The 20,659-nt window shown below is 37.7% G+C and overlaps 4 protein-coding genes across 6 annotated transcripts; 1 reads left to right on the plus strand and 3 right to left on the minus strand.

Annotated features, from left to right (window-relative positions):
• Window positions 1-620: 620 nt before the first annotated feature.
• LOC111465603 (cysteine synthase-like) lies at window positions 621-4,534 on the minus strand. 3 transcript variants are annotated; one of them, XM_023110072.1, is made up of 11 exons: window positions 4,425-4,534; window positions 3,722-3,777; window positions 3,496-3,605; window positions 3,068-3,125; window positions 2,715-2,978; window positions 2,500-2,637; window positions 2,351-2,402; window positions 2,070-2,149; window positions 1,437-1,496; window positions 1,191-1,271; window positions 621-855 (listed from the first exon to the last, which is right to left on the minus strand). In XM_023110072.1, the coding sequence occupies exons 2-11, from the start codon at window positions 3,761-3,763 to the stop codon at window positions 763-765; spliced, it is 978 nt and encodes a 325-aa protein (XP_022965840.1). In that variant the 5' UTR covers window positions 3,764-3,777; window positions 4,425-4,534; the 3' UTR covers window positions 621-762. The 3 variants fall into 3 exon arrangements, with proteins under 3 accessions (XP_022965840.1, XP_022965839.1, XP_022965841.1); XM_023110071.1 differs by having other exon boundaries at window positions 4,260-4,440; XM_023110073.1 differs by lacking the exon at window positions 4,425-4,534 and adding an exon at window positions 4,183-4,201.
• A 2,124-nt stretch (window positions 4,535-6,658) lies between these two features.
• Window positions 6,659-8,255, plus strand: LOC111465578 (probable transcription factor At3g04930). Its single transcript, XM_023110030.1, has 2 exons — window positions 6,659-8,196; window positions 8,239-8,255. Exon 1 carries the CDS (start codon window positions 6,980-6,982, stop codon window positions 8,144-8,146), a length of 1,167 nt encoding a protein of 388 aa, XP_022965798.1. The 5' UTR covers window positions 6,659-6,979; the 3' UTR covers window positions 8,147-8,196; window positions 8,239-8,255.
• A 926-nt stretch (window positions 8,256-9,181) lies between these two features.
• Window positions 9,182-10,897, minus strand: LOC111465719 (40S ribosomal protein S24-1). Its single transcript, XM_023110233.1, has 5 exons — window positions 10,707-10,897; window positions 10,213-10,254; window positions 9,678-9,848; window positions 9,510-9,596; window positions 9,182-9,427 (listed from the first exon to the last, which is right to left on the minus strand). Exons 1-5 carry the CDS (start codon window positions 10,776-10,778, stop codon window positions 9,386-9,388), a joined length of 414 nt encoding a protein of 137 aa, XP_022966001.1. The 5' UTR covers window positions 10,779-10,897; the 3' UTR covers window positions 9,182-9,385.
• A 5,092-nt stretch (window positions 10,898-15,989) lies between these two features.
• Window positions 15,990-19,624, minus strand: LOC111465455 (probable serine/threonine-protein kinase WNK9). The gene is made up of 7 exons (XM_023109840.1): window positions 19,333-19,624; window positions 19,215-19,252; window positions 18,857-19,084; window positions 18,524-18,744; window positions 17,619-17,776; window positions 17,118-17,532; window positions 15,990-17,037 (listed from the first exon to the last, which is right to left on the minus strand). Exons 1-7 carry the CDS (start codon window positions 19,405-19,407, stop codon window positions 16,076-16,078), a joined length of 2,097 nt encoding a protein of 698 aa, XP_022965608.1. The 5' UTR covers window positions 19,408-19,624; the 3' UTR covers window positions 15,990-16,075.
• Between the last annotated feature and the right edge of the window lie 1,035 nt (window positions 19,625-20,659).

The raw sequence follows: 20,659 nt of genomic DNA on the forward strand, positions 1-20,659 counted from the left end.
CCCCCCCCCCCCCCCCCCCCTTTGGGTCCCAGCGTCCTTACTAGCACATTGTCTCGTGTCTACTTCCTTTGGGGAATAGCCTCCTCATTGACACATAGTTCGATGTCTGACTCTAATACCATTTATAATGGCCCAGATCCATCGCTAGCAGATATTGTCATCTTTGGACTTTTCTAAAACACATCTATTACGGGAAGATTTTCACACCCTTATAAAAAGTGTTTTGTTCTCTTATCGAACCAATGTGAGACATTACAAAGGATTAAACCCGTTTAGTTCTCTCTATCAAGGACGGGACATGAGTGAGCTTCAACTGAAAAAATAAAGATTTTCGAGAACAAATATTGAATCTGAATGACACCGACGACAAAAAAAAAAAAAAATAAATAAATAAATAATGTTCTTATTATTTTATTTTTATGATTTTATTTTACTTTAAAAATCATCATTTTATTTTTTATTATTTAAATCAAAATGCTTTTTTCAAACTCGATCCCGTGTTGATTAACAAAATGTCTAACCCCGACACAACCCGAGCCAAGAACTCTCTTGCATATTTTATTGCAAATTTGTTCTAATAAAATTTATCGAAAGTATATAGACTAAGATGTTAATAAATCGGTTCGAAATTCTCCAAAAGCCTACGAGTTAATTTCTTATTTTCTCACATAAAACTAAATCAATTATACTCATTCAATACATAAAAGCCAGTTCTTATTCTCAGTGGCATCTATTTGAAGCAACGAAACATTGCGTAAACTCTCATGGCTCGAAAACCATATTCTCGGTCTCTTGTTTCACAGACTCGAACAACACGGTTGAGAGGTATCGTTCCCCAAAGCTCGGGAAGATCACCTGTTCAAATTTCCAAAACTAAGATTAGTTAGACAGTCGTTCTTACTTCTCGTAAGTTATAGGTTCAAATTCTCATTCCTAAGTACAATGTTATATTCGCTCGGTCAGTCTATTTTCCATTGCTGAAGTTTCCCGAGCTCCCTAGACTCACTCTTGTTCGTTTTTTTGTTGAAAAAATCCTTAAAAGCTGTTTCAATTGTTAAAACATATGTAGTTTTTTTTGTTCTTCAGCACATCAATATCTATCATAGAAGAATTGATGTATGTAAACAAGCTAAAGCAGTGTTGTAATGCCAAAGGAAGTATACTACATGAGAAAGAAAAGGAACGCTTACAACAATAAGCTTTCCAGCATTTTCTGGTCTCTTTGCAACCTTAATTGCAGCGGCCGCGGCAGCACCGGATGATATACCAACCTACATGTAGACGATATTATCACATCATAGCATAGCATACCGAACCAAAAGTGTTGACAATCAGATCTCGAGCCTAATTGGCTCGAATGATCGTGATGAAAAGAGAATCAAATAGCATTGGAAAATGTTTTTTTGATGCCTTATCTTCATTATGTTGCAACCTACCAGTAGACCTTCTTTCAATGCAAGCTGCTTTGCAGTTTCGATGGCTTCTTCACTTGATACCTGCAAACTATTCAAGTCAGAGATGCTTTATGGTTAGACCAATAATTGGACCAAGCTCACCGCTAGCAGATATTGTCTGCTTTGGCCCGTTACGTAACGCCGTCAGTCTCACGGTTTTAAAACGCGTCTACTAGGGAGAGGTTTCACACCCTAATAAGGAATGTTTCGTTCTTGTGTGGAATCTCACAATCCACCCCACCCTTTGGGGGCCCAACGTCCTCGCTAGCATACCGTTCGATGTCTGGCTCTAATACCATCTGTAACAGCCCAAGCCCAAGCCCACAACTAGCAAATATTGTCTGCTTTGGCCCATTACGTATTGTCATCAGTCTCATGGTTTTAAAACGCGTCTACTAGAGAGAGGTTTCCACACCCTTATAAGGAATGTTTTTTTCCTTATAAGGGTGTGGAAACCTCTCCCTAACAGACACGTTTGAGAAACCTTCAGGGGAATACCGAAAGGGAAAGTCCAAAGAGGGCAATATCTACTAGCGATGAGCTCGGGCCGTTACAAAGATAGTCACCCACTTCCCATATCTATTGAAAGAAATCTAATAAAAGCTTGATCCTTACTTGAACAACTTCATCCAGCAGAGGGACATCCAAAACTCCAGGGATGAAGCCTGCCCCTATTCCTTGGATTTTATGTGGGCCTGAAAGTTGAAACAAGTTTTCTTTATCAGAAAAAATGTGAGAAAACAAAACAAGCTCATCCAGAATTTCCAATAGGCCTCATGAATTGCAAACAATATACTCTGTACACCACACTAGATATCATATCGCCCAACAAGACATCATATCGCCAAAAATATATTTTCATTTTCCGGGGGAAGAGAAAGGATGCCATGACTCACCGGGCTTTCCTCCGGATAGAATTGCACTTTCAACTGGTTCTACACCATATAACTAACCACGAAAAGGAAGAAATCACATCAGCAACCGTGAACGGTTGTCTTAGATAACAGCAGCAATGCAAGAGCTCGGATGATTAGAAATAACAAACCTTAATAGAAGGATTTTGTTCTTTGAGATACCTCCCTGCACCGGTTATTGTACCTCCGGTCCCTATACCAGAGACGAGTGCATCGACCTTCCCACCTGAACCACTCCAGATTTCTGGACCAGTAGTCTCATAGTGGATCTGAAAAAACATGAAAATATTACATAAATCTCTTAAACATAAAATGATGTTTCACATTGAATCGACTCCGAGGATACCTTTGGGTTAGCAGGGTTTTCAAATTGCTGAAGGATGTATGAATCTGGCGTCTTTGCTTTTATTTCTTCGGCCTTCTGAACGGCTCCTTTCATCCCTCGAGCTGGATCTGTGAGAATCAGTTCAGCTCCAAAAGCTCGAAGAATGATTCTTCTTTCGAGACTCATTGAGGCAGGCATGGTGATTATAAGTTTGTAACCCTTGGCAGCAGCAATGAAAGCCAAGCCTATACCAGTATTACCACTGGTAGGTTCAATCAAGGCACTCTATGAAATGAAAAAGAAAAGTGAATAAACCAACAAAAATATAACACTGTTTCGTTTAGATTTCGAAAAGACGATTCTAAATTGCTAACCTTCCCCGGAGTGATAAGACCATTTTCCTCTGCATCTGAAATCATGCTATATCCAATCCTGAAAGGAAAGAAAGATTTTTCTCATCAAACTAGTTGCAGAAAATTCTAAATTCTAATGGAAGTAGAACTTGAAGGAAACTTGATGATATATATCAGCATGAACAAAATTTATCAGAATTACATTCTAAAAGTGTAAATCCAATTACAAAGAAACAGCAAGAAGCATATGAACAAGTAAATAAATAGATGTGTTCTTTCATTTTCTTAATGAAAGATGGTTTTCCAAAAGAAAGGAAATAATAAAGAACACGAGTAAATAATGAACACGCCGACAAGGTGCTTCTATGTTCACTTGTGGCAAGAAAATGCTCACTACTCAAGTTTTAAGGCCAAATTTAGGATCATTATAATTTAAAAATAAAAACTACCTATCTTTGACACTGGAGCAGGGCTCCATCATCTCCAACTTGGCAGCAACCCGGGCCACGCAGCCATCAACAACACGGTTGAGATATACAAGCGGTGTTTTACCGATCAGCTGTAAATTTAAAGATATGAAACATGTACGAAATGAGTTGAAGTTCTTGGTGATAAGCTAAATCAATCATTCAATGCACAGGAGAAAAAAGAGGGAAAGGAAGGCTAGTGGCTTACTTCAGTAACATCTTTAGCTATTGAAGATTTTGCATCAACCATTTTGAGCAACAAACCTGCAGATGAAAACATAATCACAAATCAGCAAATCAAAGCAAATATATTTCAATCAAACAACATGTTTCAGTATCATTACAGTTCTTGGCACAAAATTAAAAGAAATGAACTCCCCACTTCTCTAAACTGTTGAATAATTGAGATTCAGAGAACATAACATAAAAACACAATTGAAATGATCTTGATCTTCCTAATATGATATGTTCCGATCAGATCACACAAACCATACTCCAATAAATACGAAGAAACTCGTCTTAGAGCCTAAAAAATGAGTAAAAAGTTCAACCAAATACCAAAACGAACAGAGATTCTTTCAACCAGCCAATCCATTCATAAATTCATAGAACAAAACAGGTTTGAGGAAAATATAAAGCAGAAAAACAAGGTGATCCAAGAAATCTGACCCAAAAACCATGGAAATTACATATGAAATCCATAATAAAAACAGAAAACAGAGAAATCCATCAGAAATAAAACCAACCGAGAGAGATTTTTCACAAGAAACAGTCGAGATGTTGATGATTTCCACAGTAAAATGATGATCCAATTCCCAGAAGTTGCTCGAAAACAACAATACTGATGAAAATGGATAGAAACCGATGAAAATAATATGAAAATGACAGGTAATCGAGCTCGAAACTCTCACCGGTAGACGAAATGCCAAATGGGGTTTGATTTTTCTCGATTTTTACACACAAACGGATGAAGAGCACAGCGAAGAAATGCCGGGCCGAAGGTGTACCTTGTCGAGATTTCAGTCCTCGTGCGGGTATTACGAGGGGAAAAGGCTCACAAATAGCATAAAACAAAAACAAAAACAAAAACAAAAACAAAAACAAAAACAAAAACAAAAAAAAACAAAAAAAAACAAAAAAAATAAATTATTCGATTCTCTAAATTATCTTTAAAATATTCCTAATTCTCAATAATATTCTTAAATTAAATAAAAAAATAAAAAATATCCTTAAATGAAAAAGAATCTAAAATATTTAATTTTTTAAATACCTCTCAATAAAATATTTTAATTTTTTTTAAAATAATTAAAATAAAGCTGAGATGATCTAAAAAAAAATATTCATAAACTTTAAAAAAATGAGTAATACTTTTAAAAATTTTAAAAAACTTGAAGGGAGAAATAATCTACGTAGACATTAATATTAAAAACATTTTAAAAATTATATATATTTTTTTATTAAGATTAAGGATAGTAATGTTAATTTTAAAAGTTAATGGGTACTTTTTTTAAACAAATACTAGCGTTTCCATAGAAAACTAATCTAAATCTTAAATTTATTCTTTTTAAAATATAGTAATATTTTTATTAATTTAGTTTGTGGATTCGAACTTTATAATTGTGGGTTCGAGCTTCAAACTTTATAAACTCTTCACCGCCCCACACGTCGGGCACTGCCAGTCCTCCGGTAGCTGTTCGAACGACAGTCTCGGTGCTACTGGATACGGCGGATTTCCGACTGCCTCGTCGAATTTATGCCCACATGATCTACATTCATAAATCCCTGTGTTCAACTCTGCAAATTTCTCCTCCAATCAATGCTTGTTGAACTTCTCCGTCGTTTGATCATCGGAGGTGGGTGAGTTGTCTTCTTTAGAAACGTCAATGGAATTAAGGGTGGAATGGAGTTGGGTCTCTCTGTCGTCGATGTTTGTAATCCATGATCAACTACTTAATTAGCCGGTGTAGGACTCATCTCCTAACAATCCTCAACAGTTTGCCAGTTTCGTACAACCACGTGCATTGATTCGACTACATAATCTATACCTCCAAATGATAAAAGAAGAGCAAAGTTTTTTTTAATAAAAGCAGGGATGCAATTAAATGGTTTTGATTATGTTCTCGACAATGAGACAAAACTGTTAGCATTTCAATCCACTAACTAGCAAATATGACCCTCTTACACATTCCTAAAAAAAAGAACATATTAATTTGTTTGTATAGGCAATGAGAGTACATAAACTCGTTAAATTATAAAAGTGTTTATATGACTCAATAACCCGACCAACCTGGACTACTCAACCTAAAACATAGGGTTACAACCCAAGCATACCCTACTATCAAGAAGATTCATAATATTCAACGTTTGTAATCGATATTAGTGACACATTATGACGGGTAAATATTTTATATTGAACTTTATAAGATCTTAATTAGTAATGTCACACATCTCTGAAATAAAAAAGAATAGCTTATTCCTCTGTATTTCATATGGGTTTCATAATCATAGAAATTTGTTCTATACGCGACACGGGACTCAATGGAACTATTTTACAAATAATCTCTCATAGATTTATTGGTGTTGGACTTTTTTTCTTGGCGAATATGTCTTGTTTATCATGATGAAATGAGTGGAATGACTATTCCAATTCCAAAAATATTCACGACTTTTAGTATCTTATCGATGACTTCCCTTGCATTGCCGGGTATGAACAGTTTTGTTGCATAATTAATAATTTTTTTTGGAGGGGTTGGATGAAAGTCCCACATCTATTAATAATCAAGAAATACTATCTACATTAGTACGAGGTCTTTTAATAATCAAGAAATACTATCTCCATTAGTACAAGGTCTTTTGGGAAGCCCAAAGCAAAGCTATGAGAACTTATGCTCAAAGTGGATAATATCATACCATTGTAGAGAGTCGTGTTCATCTAATAGTTGCTTAAGCTCACCCACTCGAAATTTCTAATTGGTCCAAAACGGTCCAAAACGTTCTTCTAATCAAACCTGTGCGTGCCCTAATAGTAATAAAATTAAAAACCTATGTTTGGGAAGATTTCAAATAAGAACAATAATAAAAAATTAAAAAAAAAAGGTAGAATTTATGAGGATTTGCAGCTAAAATTGGCCTAATTCAAATCACAATATAATGATATATTTCCATTGGGAGGTTTTTCTTTATCAGTTAAATTTTCTATTAAATTGCTCAATTTCAAACAGAAAATAAGAACAATAATCAAACACTTGTAAAATACCTAACCATTTGTGACCAGCAATATAGGAACTATTCATATCCTTAAATTCTATCCCAAAATCCTCAAAATCAATTGAAATCAATGAAAAGAAATGAGAGAAATTGATGATTACCTCTAAAACCAGGCGAAAAACTCGATCAATTGTTCTTCTGCAGATTACAAAACCCGAAATTGAACCCCAATCTTCCATTTGTTTGAAGAAAATTCATCATGACATGGCCGCTTTCTGGTTGGATTTTCTCTTCTTCTTCCTCCTCCTCCATGGAAGAAGACCAAAATTCTCAACCCTCCGATGAACATGGAATCTCTGATGATGAACCTGGAACGCCGCTGAATGAGGAGGACGAGGAATTCCAGGCCGATTCTTACCGAGAAGATGCACATAACAATGGACAAAACGCCGCGGTTTCGGATGGCGTTTCCGATGAAACAGACGCCGCGGATTTACGTCAATCTAAAACCAATAGTTTCTCTCCAATTGACGATCGCATTCCGTCTGTGGTCGCTATCCCTGCCAATGCACCGAACAATATCGTTACCGTTGCTGTTCCGCCACGGCGGAGAGCCACTGTCTGGACCAATGAAGATGAAATCCAGCTCTTGCGTAGTTTTCTTGAGTTTGCGTCGGAGAATCGAATTTCTCCCCATCGTCTTCAGCAGCAAGACGCCGCCGCGTTCTATCGTAAAATCAAACCGAAAATTCAGCTTTGTTGCGGTAAGAATCAATTACTCGACAAGCTTCGGAGATTGAGAAGGAAGTACCAAATCACTTCGAGTAAGATCGATTGCGGCGAGAAACCGGCTTTCAAAAGCATCCACGAGAGATCGACCTTCGACATTTCGAGAAAAATTTGGGGCCGAAATTCCGGAAAAAAGCAAACGTCGGTAGAAGATAGCATTCTAGACGAAGTCCTCGCGGACATTAATCCTAACTTCATCGAAATCCAGGTGAAAACAGAGAACCTCGAAGAAGACGAATCCGAAGAGGGAGAAGATTATCAGCAATTAACAAAACGGCGACGCACGGCATATCTCTCGGGCGAAGCGAGCAATTCGAACGAGATTCCGGCAAGGACGAACAGTATAGTCGACGATATCGGAAAAATTTCAGGATTGGTTGAGGAGGTGGCGAGGGGATGCCTGTCGCCGTTATTCAAGGAGTTGATTAGTAACGGATGGCCGCCGGTTGGACTCGCCGGGAGGATTCCAAATTGCGGCGGGGGAGAGGCCGGGGAGGAGCGATGGCGGAAGCAGCAAGAGTTGGAAATGGAGGTTTATTTGAAGAGATTGGAATTGGTGCAGGAAGAAATTAGGGTTTCATTAGAACAGTTGAGATCAAAGAAAGAAGAAAGTAAAAATAACGATAATAATGGCTAAATTACAATGTTTATGAATATAATTTACAATCTTAACCTTAGAACTTGTACATTAATGGCTGTACCTATTAATTCTCTAACAAATTTTAAAAAAGTACATTTGTTTATATTCATTTGGTATGAAGAACGTATTTGAGTGCAATGCAATTTCCGGTTGGATTCAATTGGTGTCCCAAGTAACTTCGGATTCAATTGGTGTCCCAAGTAACTTCGTAATCCAACTCAATCTCGTACCTCTTCAAAGTCGTGATATTGACACGATCAGCATTAAAGAAACTCAAACCCCATATTCACTTTTAGCCCAACCTTGTGGTTTCGGGTTGGATTCAATTGGTGTCTCAAGTGACTTCGTAATCCAACTCAACCTCATACCTCTTCAAAGTCATGATATTGACACGATCTGCATTAAAGAAACTCAAACCCCATATTCACTTTTAGCCCAACTTTGTGGTTTCAAGTTGGATTCAATTGGTGTCCCAACGTAACTTAATCCAACTCAATTTCGTCCGTCTTTAAAGTCACGATATTGACACAATCAGCATTAAAGAAACTCAAACCCCATGTTTACTTTTAACCCAAATTTGTCCCCATATTCACTTTTAACCCAACTATGTGGTTTCATAAAACCTCAACAAGATTTGCCTTCGCCAACCAAACAACATTTGTGCAGAATCCAAGCTTGTTCAAACCACACACATCGAGACACAACATCGCATTTCATTGTCATTTTGATCCCCAACAGATGTGTCCGAGCCATTGTCATTTGATCCCCAACAGGTGTCCGAGTAAACCAACAAGGCAGATGTGTCCCAATATATGGGAGAGCATCACAATTATTACAAACATTACACTTCTTTATCTTTCTAAAAGTAAGATAGAGTTGAGTCGTAGGCCTATTGGTTGGATTGACATAAATTCTAACATGCAAACCCAAGCTAAAATAATCTATGATTTAAATTTTGAAGACATGAAATATCCCACAAACAATTTTCATAATCTACCAACTATGAACAACCTCAAATGGGTCAGCCAAGAGATGGAAAAGCAAGGAAATATATTAACTGTAACGTCAAAAATGTTGAACAAGTTTTGATATCACTAGTCACCATCAACCAAATCACTGATTAACATAATAACTTCATTTAGGAGTAATAAAACGAAAACTAAAAGAGACTATTAAAAAGAAAGCAACCCAATTCTGCAGACGATCCTTGGTGATAAGCACAAAACTCCAGCATCCTCATTTCTTCTTTCCTGCCTTGGCAGCATCTGAAGCCTTGGTCTGTAAAAAGACATCAACAAGTGGTTAATAGTAATGTTTCATCATTCGAGATCTCGTCGACTAGCTATGAATGTTTACTTACCTTCTTAACTCCACGGATTTTCTTGGCCCTGTTCTTCCTTTCCTTCATTTGCTTTCTTGACTTCTCTACCTTGGTGTCGAGTCCGTTCTGAAAAAAGAAAAACGGTTGAGTTTGAGTAATGTCGAGTTTAATTATTGAATTTTGGTTTAGAGGGAGAAAGTAAATTACCCTGATCAGCCTGTACTTTGGTTCGTACTTCTTGGCATTCTCAACAGAATCATAGATCAAACCGAACCCGGTAGATTTTCCACCACCAAAGTGAGTTCTGAACTTGAAAACAAAGATGGCATTTGGGTCTTTCACGTCGTAGATTCTGCCCAACTTCTCCTTCAGCTCAGCCTTCAGAGCGAGATATAGAAACATATCACATGATGAGCAACATATGCCACAATGCAAAAGAATTAAGCATCATGGATGCCATTACTATACTCTTTAATTTCATAAGCTTCACAGAAAAGTTCAGATATCACCATTTCAATGAAACTTCGGAAATTACCAAAAGGAGCATGAAGTAAGCAACGAGTGTATAAAAATTAGTATTAGTTATAATATTCAAAGACAAGCAAAGGTACCTGATAGAAATAATTAATGAGATTCATGTTGTATTCTAAAGAATTTTGCACATATGAAAGACAATTACTTTAGTAAAATAACATAAATTCAACCAAAAAGAAAAAGGAAATTGAATCGAAAAAGGATTTACCTTTGAGACATTGGGTCTGCCTGGGTGAAGAACATCAATGACCTGAAATAAACATGGGACAACAGGTTATAAACGACTTCAAAATCTCTTCCAACCCCCATCAAAATATTAAACAAACAGGAGTCTCTGAGCTACCAAGGAACAAAAATCACCAGCACTAAAGCAACCACGGTCGTAAAAGTGGCAAGCACTAAATACCCTAAGCTCCAAGTAATTAAGAAACGAAAAACTTCAGATTCATTAACGACATTAAGGTTTTCGATTAAACATAAGAGAACCCTTTACAGCGTCAAACAAATGCAACTCATCCACTTCAGTACCACACCAGAATCCACGAACTAACAAACTCCAAACTCAAAAACCAAAAACGAAATAAAAAAACAAGTTAACATCGCCACACAAGAATCAAACGCCATGGGATCACACAACATCAAGGCCTAAAAGAACAGGAGTGCGGAAATCAAGAACGAAGGTGTGCGATCTGAGAAACTTACGAATTGCTTCCTGGAGAGGAGCCTGTTGGTCATGAACTTCCTGGTCCGGATAGTGACTGCCTTGTCCGCCATGACTGAATGTGCCCCGAAGAGGATGGAAAGCTTGAAGCTCTTGGAAGGGCGAAGGCGCAGAGAAACGGCAGCTCTTAACCTGAGTCGGGATGATAAAAAGACTGGATATCAAAACCCTAGTTGGTTAATAAAGTCATTGGTGGGTTAGGGTTTTGGGCTTTTTAGTGTTCAAATTGGGCCCAAAAGTTGTTGATCTTATTTTGGGCATTTCAAAATGTGTTAGGGCTTCGGCATTTTGAAGCGCTTGGGCCTCGTTTTCTTTGTTCTAATTGGGCCTAAAAGTTGTTCGCCCTCATTTGGGCTTTTCTATTTGCAATGGGCTTTGCATAAATAGTTGTCTTTGGGCTTTTAAGCTATTGGGCCTGGTTTTTAGTGTTCTAATTCGGCCCAAAAGTTATTGAATCTTATTTCGGTCTTTTCTATTTTCTATGGGCTTTTCAGAATGGATTAGGGCTTTTGGATTTTTAAGCTTTCGGACCTTGTTTTCATTCATCTATTTGGGCCCAAAATATATTGGACCTCATATTTTTGGGCTTTTTTATTTCCTATGGGCTTTTCAGAATGGGTTTGGGCTTTTGGGTTTTGAAGATTTTGGGCCTTATTTTCATTGATCTAATTGGGACCACAAGTTATTGGATCTCATATTTTTGAGCTTTTATTTCCTATGGGCTTTTCTAAATTGGTTTGGGCTTTTGGATTTTAAAGCCTTTGGGCCTCGTATTTTTGGGCTTTTTATTTTATTTATTTTGTTGAGGTCCACCCTAGCGGTGTAGGAGGGAAACGTCATTCTTCTCCGTAATCAATGTGGGATATCACAATCCACACCCCTTTAGGGTCCAGCGTCCTTGTTGGCACTCGTTCCTTTCTCGCATTGATGTAGGACCCCCACCAAATCCACCCCGCTTCAAGGCCTAACGTCCTTATTGGCACACCGCCTCGTGTCTAACCTCCTATGGGGAACAACCTTTTTGCTGGCACATTGCCCGGTGTCTAACTCCCTATGGAGAACAACCTCCTCGTTGACAGATTGCCTGGTGTTTGACTTTGATACCATTTGTAATGACACAAGCCTACCACGAGTAAATATTGTCCTTTTGGGCTTTTCTTTTTGGGGTTCCCCTCAAGGCTTTAAAATGCGTCTGCTATAGAAAGGTTTTCACGCCCTTGTAAAGAGTGTTTCATTCTCCTCCCCATCCCATTATCAATAGCACTTCGTTATAATAGCTATATTATAATTACACGTCAATAATTCCATCACATCAAAAGGGAGGAATTGAAGCAATTCTGATATCGTATGGCACATCACAAAGTCAACATCTTCGTGATTCTCGGTCTGAAAGTTCTCATCTAGCCTACTCTCTTTTTACATAGCCAACCAATTGGTGTACTCTTCCTCGACACTGACCTGATAGAAGTAAAGTCCATTATCTTAAAAAGAATGGTCTCGATTTTTCTTTATTAAGTAATTAATAATTATCGTCGATCACAATTAAATTTCTTTTTAGGAAAGTGATGTAATATTTAATACTATTAGTAACTTTTTATTTATTTATAATAGTAATGGAATATTGAAAGAACGAATATTTTTCTAGCTTATTTTAATAATAATTATTATAATAATAAATTATCAAAAATAAATAAATTTTTTTAATACATGATATAATTATTAAAATTAATAATAATTATAATCGAAGAGAGTTGTAAGGAAATAAAAGAATATTATTTTTCCTTTCGAAAAGTATAAAGTGAAAGAATTTTAAAGGTAAATCCACTTCTAAAAATTAAATTAAATTAAATTAAATAATAAATAAAATAAATCCACTATTTTGACCCAATCTTCTTATTCAAATATTATATACTATTTTAATTATAAAAATATATTACAATAACTTTGTTGGTAGCGGACTTGCGATTGTTCCAGCAACAAGTGAGTTAAGCTTATTCGTTCTTGCATCGCCTACAGCCAAGCGACATAAGCTCGAGCCTTTAGTCTCGGTTCAAGAAGAAAGTTTTAGAAAACGGGGGCAGAGAGACTCCGAAAGCAAAATTTGAAAATTTGAAAATTTGAAATTTGTGTTATATGGGAATATAAGTAAAACGCAACAACAACGACTTAATGCATATAACTATCGGGTAAGAGATTATTTGCTATATTAATCGTTTGAACTATATTTTTCTCGTTCATAATCAAATAAGTTTTTTTTAGGAATATTTGTGTTTGATACAACGTTTTCTTATAGGATTGAGTGTTCATATCATCAAAAAAACTCGACCAATCCAGACTACCTAACCCGAACTATAAATATTGGGTTTGGTTAGACTACCTAAGTCGGTTCATGGGTTGACATTATTTTGTTAGGTCAACTTGACAAACCCGAAAATTAGTTTATAACTCAACCTACCTTGCCATACTTTTAATATTATTATGAAGATTTAAAATATTTTATGTTGTAACTGACGTTAGTGATGCATTATGACTTATGAATGTTTGATATTTGAGTTTTATGAGATTTCAATTATTAATGTAATATGTACCGTGAATAAACATGATTTTTTAAATAATTTTTTTAAAAAAACTTGACAACTCAATCCAACCGAACCAGAAAATAAAGTCGAATGTCTTTGGGAGTTTGACAGCGGCGTGGTGGTGAAACGTGCATCGTGGGGCAGAGTCGAGTGCATTCGGGCATGCAACATGAGTCTCGTTGAGCATGAAATGTTGCAACGTTGCCTCCTAATTTGAGCTGGCTTAAGGATGGATGTTGACGGGGTTTAATGACGAAACCTTGTTGAGTACAAGAAGTTGTGTTGTTGCTCGAGTGTTGGGTTATAAACTCTATTAATCTCTTCCGTTCACCGACCTAACTAACCCTAAATTTCGAATTAGTTCAAAAAAAAAAAAAAAAAACTTTCATTTTCCACGTAAGATGGTCAATGATAAAAGTCCAAATAGTTTTTAATTAAATTATTTTAAAATGAGATTTCTTTCCATTATAATAACTTTTTTTTGGCGTGTAATAAAAGAAAAAAAAAAACTAACATTTTTTAAATAAAATGGTCAAATAAACAAAATTAAAAATAAGGTAATTGGGTCAAATTTATTAATTACTTAATAATTATAAAAAAGGATTCTTTTTCATTTTTTAAATAATTTAATTAATGGCTTGAAAAGTTAAATGTATTATTTAATTAAGATTTGATCTAAAGTACATGATTATTATCTTTAATCAATAATTAATGTAGATATTGAACCTTCCCAATGGCTTCCTTTTTAAAGTTATATGATATGGTCCTTATTATAACATAAAGTTAATATCATTATATTATAATATGTATTTTTGATGTGACAATAATGCAAGTCACCCCTCTCTTAGTTAAACAAGCAAGCTAGCGTGCAAAGCAAACCCTGAATTTTCGTACAGCTAACAACATAATCAAAGTTATCACGAGCACGTCTCTTTTTTAAACCACAATTATAGTTTGAAACGATTTATAAGATGAATGGACGACTTTTTTTACAAATGTGATATTCCTACGACTCGTATCACGAGACAACTTTTGGTATCAAAAAACAAATACAACGTGTAACAGCCCAAGCCCACCACTAGAAGATATTGTCCTCTTTGAGTTTTCCCTCTACGGTTTTCTCTCAAGGTTTTTAAAATGCATCTACCACGAAAAGGTTTGAACACTCTTATAAAGAATGTTTCGTTCTCCTCCCCTACTGATGTGGGATCTCACAATCCACCCCCTTTTGAGGCCCAGCGTCATTGCTGGCACACCACCTGGTGTCTACCTCCCTTCGGGGTTCAGTCACCTCACTGACACATCGCCCGGTATCTGACTTTGATACCATTTGTAACGGTCTAAGCCCACCACTAACAGATACTGTTCTCTTAGGGTTTTTTCTTTCGGGCTTCCCTTCAAAGTTTTTAAAACACGTATGTTAGGGAGAGATTTTCACACCCCTGTAAAATAATGTTTTGTTTTTCTCTCTAGCTGATGTGAGATCACACACAATGCATGTACAATATATCATGAACGAGTGGAACGGGTGATTATCATTTACAATTTTGAGCTCACGATTTTGAAAGCGGCTCGTGAGATCGTGAGGTTAACTTGTCGTGATTGTCATCGTCAATCGACTTTATGTTTCTTTATGAATTAGGATTCTTATCATCATGTGGGGCAGAGGTAATGCAAAGTGCTCCAAAGTGTAAATGAGGTCATTATGTGGACCATACACAAAAGGTGGAATGATCTTGTAAAGTGATGTGGATAAACGTTGTGAGGATAAAAGTGTGTGCATGGCCACATAAAAAAAAAAAAAGGAAGAAATACAAAAGCATAGCCCTTTTTAACCTAAAACGAAACACAATTCCAACCGAAACACTAAAACCGAACCCAATTTCAGCTTTGACTTATGAGATCCCACATCGGTTGGAGATGAAAATGAAGCATTTCTTATAAGGATGTAGAAATCTCTTCTTAATAGACACGTTTTAAAATCGTGAGGTTGACAGTGATACATAACGGGTCAAAGCGGACAATATCTGCTAATGGTAGGGTTGCGCTGTTGCAAATGATATCAGAGGCAGACACTGGACGGTGTGCCAACAAGAATGTTGGTCTCCAAAGGGGGTGGATTATAAGATCCCACATTGGTTAAATAAGGGAACGAAACATTCCTTATAGTTCTTATAAGGGTGTGGTAACCTCTCCCTAATAGACGCGAATCAAAACAAACAATATCTGCTAGCGGTGGGCTTGAGCTATTACAAATGGTATTAGAGTCAGGTTTCGAACAGTGTGCCAATGAGAACGCTGAGATCCCACATCGGTTGGCAAGGAAAATGAAACATTCCTTATAAGGGTGTGGAAACCTCTCCCTAATAGATGCGTTTTAAAATCGTAAAATTGACAGCGATACGTAACGAGCCACAGCAGATAATATTTGTTAACAGTGGAATTGAGCTGTTACATGATTTGTAGGACCAGAGGTAGAGCTCAAACGTTTTTAAACCAACACAACCCATTGATTCTTTCAAGTATATTTACATTATACGATACAAGGATCACTAAAAATGTCTCGTAAAAGAACGTTTAGGTCATGATTTTACTCGAGAGCATACTCGACTTCACAACTCTTACCCGTGAGGCATGACGTTATAGCCTCACGGCACTCTTTTCTCTACCCTTTTGGTTTCATTAAAGAAATGGTGAATGTGATATATTTATTTGACTTGTTTTAGTGTATAGAATCCATAAAAGAATACAAGGAGTGGCCTTACACATTGTTACATATGAACAGCATCAACCGGTAGAGAGATTGCTCTATGAAGAGAGCTTGGAAGCAATGAACCATTACAGGCATTTTTAGCCGTGACAACCTTCTCCACGACAGGCGATTCCACGACCTTCCGAGCATCTGAACCGTAACAGCTATTACTGATATAAACATGGCTCTCGGTACTATTTCGGTTCGTATCTCGATCGGACCAGTCGAGGGTTTGGTCGTGGCCTACCAGTGTCCCATTCTCCATTTTTTGTTCTTTGAGCTTGTTTAATTCCATTTGGTACTTTGCCTTAATCCATCTCAGTTCTTGCTGGGCATCATTTTCATCGATATCTCGAGGCTCATATAACGAAGGCATTTCCAAGAAAGAAAGGGAATTCATCAGGTCCCTAAGCGACGTTCTCGTATTAGGAGCGGTTTTACTTTCCATGATCGTTTCTTTCGCATCCGTGACCATACTTGGTCGATCTGTTTTCTCGTAATCTTCATCCGAGTGGCTGTGTCGTGAGCTCATTGAGCTAAGTTCACGGCTTTCGTGACGTCCCCATATTTCAGGATAATTCAAGCTTGATATATTCGGTGCACCCTCTACTGGATGATGCTCGGATTCATCAGCTTGATACATTATCTCCTCGAAACGACCGTGTATTGAAGCATATCGATGTCCACAACATTGAGCTAGGTCCAAGTTTTTTCCACCAGGATTCCTCAATGAAAGACCATTTGATGAAGCATTGTTGTAAGAAGTAGTAGCACAATTATGACAAGCAAAACGAGGCGTTTCCTCAATTCCCGGACCTGGTCTCCATTCGGGAACCAAGGAAGCGATTTCTCCGTCAATCATATCAGCAATTCTCGTCACGTCTTGATCTGTAATATCTAGCTCCGCTACCATTTCTGTTGCAACGCTTAATGCTGTATCCGTCTCGACATCGAACGGGAAGTAAATGTTCCTAATAAGTCCTGTAAACAAACCGGTTTAGATTCATCATCGGATCGCAACCGATGTTTTCGAAGTTAACAAAAAGTGAAGAAATTTCTACCTTCTTTATCAGTAATTCTGAGTCTTAAGAAGATGCTACCATCTTCTCTCATCTTCCCTTTAATGCTAATATCAACATCTTCAGAATGTTCACCTTCATAATACTCGAAAAGCTCGATTCCATTGGTTTCGTGATCAATCGGATGGTAACCCGATTCACTCGAAGCTTCGAAACTATAATCATATGGATATCCATTACAAAAGGAGCTGTCACGTCTTATAAGAGGGCATACATCGTCGAATCCTCTCCCGTAATTGACAGGTCTTAGATCATATTCGCCATTATCGACTTGAAGGAAAGGATCACTCAAAAGCTGTGCTGCCGAGAGTCGAAATGAAACCGATGCCAAACACTTATCGATGAACTGTCGCACTTCGGGATCTTTCACTTTGTACAAGGCGTCTGGTTTTTTCCCCTGAAAACGCACAACATAACGGATTAATCTCGAGCATATGAACACGAACACGAGCTTCTAAAACACGTTTACAGAGAGATTCTTACGGATACGACTTTCTTGTAGATCTGAGCAGGATGAGTGCATTCGCTGTATGGATATTCGAACGTTATCATCTCGAGAACGCACATCCCGAATGAGTAAATATCGACTAATTCGTTATATGCTTCTGCATACACTTCTGGAGCCATAAACTCTGGTGTTCCTGAGAATTTATAACACATTATGAAAAACTCTTACAATTTTACCTACTTTCAAAATAAGAATTCTCATATCACAAATATCTACTTCTGGATTTATATCTTACAATCCATTCCCTTGGGGCCCAACGTTCTCGCTGGCACATTGTCCCGTGCCTGGCTCTGATACCATTTGTAACAGCCCAAGCCCACCGCTAGCCGATATTGTCCTCTTTGGACGTTCCCTTCCGGGCTTCCCCTCAAGATTTTAAAATGTGTTTGTCAGGGAAAGATTTCCACACTCTTATAAGGAATGTTTCGTTCTCCATTCCAACCGATGTGGGATCTCACAATCCACCCCTCTTGGGGGCCAGCATCCTCGTTGGCACACTGCCCAATGCCCCAAACTCATAGCAAATATTGTCCTCTTTGGGCTTTCTCTTTCAGCCTACACCCCTCAAGGTTTTAAAACGCGTCTGTTAGGGAGAGGTTTCCCCTCTCCAACCAACGTGCGATCTCACAAGTGGTTCTAGATGCACAAATTCACAGAGTACGTGGGGTTAGCTAACCAATAGTTCGAGATAAGAAAACCCACATAACTCACGCTAAACAAATCCAACTTGTAAGCTAAACAACCCCCGAAATGAACAGAGTTTCGAGGGGGATGATAGAGATCGTTCGACACCACAATCACAAGCTAAACAAACTGAACTCCAAGACCGAACAATACCGAAACAAATAAAGTTTTCGAAAGCCGAAATCCAAAACCATACCTACACAATGATCAGCATGAGATTTCCTGAGAATAGCAGCAAGTCCAAGATCACCAATCTTAACCTCCCCTTGATTACCATTAACAAAGATATTATCACACTTGAGATCTCTATGGATGATAGGAGGCTCATGGCTATGCAAATAATGAAGCCCCTTCAAAATCTGCCTACACCAATGCTTCACAGCTCTAATATTAACTCGTTTATGCTTCAACCTATACCTAAAGAACAAAACCCCACCAAAATTTGCCAAAAAACAGTCAAAAAAACAACACCCAGATACCAAAATGACCAGAAATGACTGAAAATCATCCAAGTTCATCAGATACTTACTGTCTAAGAGTACCAGAAGTGAACATTTCAGTAACAAAATTGATGTTTCTATTAGCAATATCAACCCAAGAAGTGTAGAATTTCATAATATTTCTATGTTTCAATGTCTTCAAAAGATGAATCTCACAGTAAAGTCGTTCCAGATCTTCAGGACTTTGCAAGAAATCATAGAGTTTCACTTGATTCCAAGCTACTTCAATTCCATTATACTCATCAAAAGCTCTGTAACTACAAAAACCCAAATGAAGAACAAACGAACAAACAAACAAAAACCCATCAACAATCTTCAAAAGAAGAACAGATTTCCAGAAATTAATGTAATGGGAAGCTCATAAAATGCAAGAAATCATGTTCTTACACTGTTTTTGAAGCCCCTTTTCCTAAAATTTCATTATACTGCAACAAACAACAAAACCCAAAATCATGAAAGGGGAAAAACATGAACACAATACAGAGAAAGAGATAAGGAAACGTACTCTGCCATATCGGCCAGTGGGATCAATTTCAACGAATTCAGAGCAATCGGGCTCAAGATCTGAGAAACCATCCATTGTTTTCTTGTGTTCATACAAAATTTTTCAACATCAGAGCTGTTGAATCTTGTTTAATAGGATGGAAATCGAAAAGGGTTGTTCATTAGCTCATGAACACACGCTCTACAAGGAGGAGAGAGAGAGGAAGAGAGAGAAGAGGGATTTTATAAAATGAACCAATATTTTTTTGCATAACCCTCTTCGAGTGACTGAGCGGAGAAGATGAAGATTGAAAAAAAAAAAAAAAAGAATTAATTATTATAATAATTAATTCAATTAAGAGAGAGAGAGAGAGAGCACGTTAATCCACTGGCAGGAACAGTGGTGCCCTTTGAAAGTAGGAAGAAAGAAACAGCCAGCCAACCACCACTTCCAACAATGTGACAATTATACAAAAATAAATAAATAAATATTTGTGAAATTACAAATTTAGCCTTACAAATCTTGAGTTAAAGCTCATGCTCTCAACTTAGTTGTTACAAATGGTATTTGAGCTAGACACTGAGACATGTGCTAGTGAAGAAGCTGAGCCCTGAAGGGTAGACATGAGGTGGTGTGCCAGTAAGAGGGTCTCGAATATCCACGAGCCGTTACAAAATTGAGAACATTTGAGGCGGTGTGCCAACAAGGACGATGGACCTCGAAGGGGTGGATTGTGAGATCTCATATTAGTTGGGGAGGAGAACGAAACACCCTACGCACCCTTTATAAGAACTTCCACGTTCGAGGCGTAGACACAAGGCGGTGTGTCAGCAAGGACGCTGGACCTTGAAGGAGGTGGATTGTGAGATCCCACATCGGTGGAGGAGGAGAACGAAACACCCTTTATAAGGATTTCCACGTTCGAGGCGTAGACACGAGGCGGTGTGCGAGTAAAGACGTTGGACCTTGAAGGGGGTGGATTGTGAGATCCCACATCGGTTAGGGACAATAACGAAACACCCTTTACAAGGATGTGGAAACCTCTCCCTAACAAAAACACCCTTTATAAGGACTTCCACGTTCGAGGCGTAGACACGAGGCGGTGTGTCAGCAAAGACGCTGGACCTTGAAGGAGGTAGATTGTGAGATCCCACATCGGTTGGGGAGGAGAACGAAACACCCTTTATAAGGATTTCCACGTTCGAGGCGTAGACACGAGGCGGTGTGTCAGTAAGGACGTTGGACCTTGAAGGGGGTGAATTGTGAGATCCCACATCGGTTAGGGACAATAACGAAACACCCTTTACAAGGATGTGGAAACCTCTCCCTAACAAAAACACCCTTTATA

Source organism: Cucurbita maxima, unplaced genomic scaffold (genome assembly GCF_002738345.1).
Source record: "Cucurbita maxima cultivar Rimu unplaced genomic scaffold, Cmax_1.0 Cma_Scf00029, whole genome shotgun sequence".
Taxonomy (NCBI): Eukaryota; Viridiplantae; Streptophyta; class Magnoliopsida; order Cucurbitales; family Cucurbitaceae; genus Cucurbita; species Cucurbita maxima.

Excerpts from the sequence above, each read along its gene's own strand:
- LOC111465603 (XM_023110072.1), bottom strand. The coding sequence starts at position 3,763 with ATGGTTGATGCAAAATCTTCAATAGCTAAAGATGTTACTGAA. Across the intron at positions 3,126-3,495 it reads TGCTCCAGTGTCAAAGATAG|GATTGGATATAGCATGATTT; the intron begins GTAGTTTTTATT and ends CTTTCCTTTCAG. Across the intron at positions 2,403-2,499 it reads AACAAAATCCTTCTATTAAG|TTATATGGTGTAGAACCAGT; the intron begins GTTTGTTATTTC and ends TTTCGTGGTTAG.
- LOC111465455 (XM_023109840.1), bottom strand. The coding sequence starts at position 19,407 with ATGGATGGTTTCTCAGATCTTGAGCCCGATTGCTCTGAATTCGTTGAA. Across the intron at positions 19,253-19,332 it reads CCACTGGCCGATATGGCAGA|TATAATGAAATTTTAGGAAA; the intron begins GTACGTTTCCTT and ends TGTTTGTTGCAG. Across the intron at positions 17,533-17,618 it reads TCTACAAGAAAGTCGTATCC|GGGAAAAAACCAGACGCCTT; the intron begins GTAAGAATCTCT and ends GTGCGTTTTCAG.
- LOC111465719 (XM_023110233.1), bottom strand. The coding sequence starts at position 10,778 with ATGGCGGACAAGGCAGTCACTATCCGGACCAGGAAGTTCATGACCAAC. Across the intron at positions 10,255-10,706 it reads TCCTCTCCAGGAAGCAATTC|GTCATTGATGTTCTTCACCC; the intron begins GTAAGTTTCTCA and ends TGTTTATTTCAG. Across the intron at positions 9,428-9,509 it reads AAATCCGTGGAGTTAAGAAG|ACCAAGGCTTCAGATGCTGC; the intron begins GTAAGTAAACAT and ends GTCTTTTTACAG.
- LOC111465578 (XM_023110030.1), top strand. The coding sequence starts at position 6,980 with ATGACATGGCCGCTTTCTGGTTGGATTTTCTCTTCTTCTTCCTCCTCC.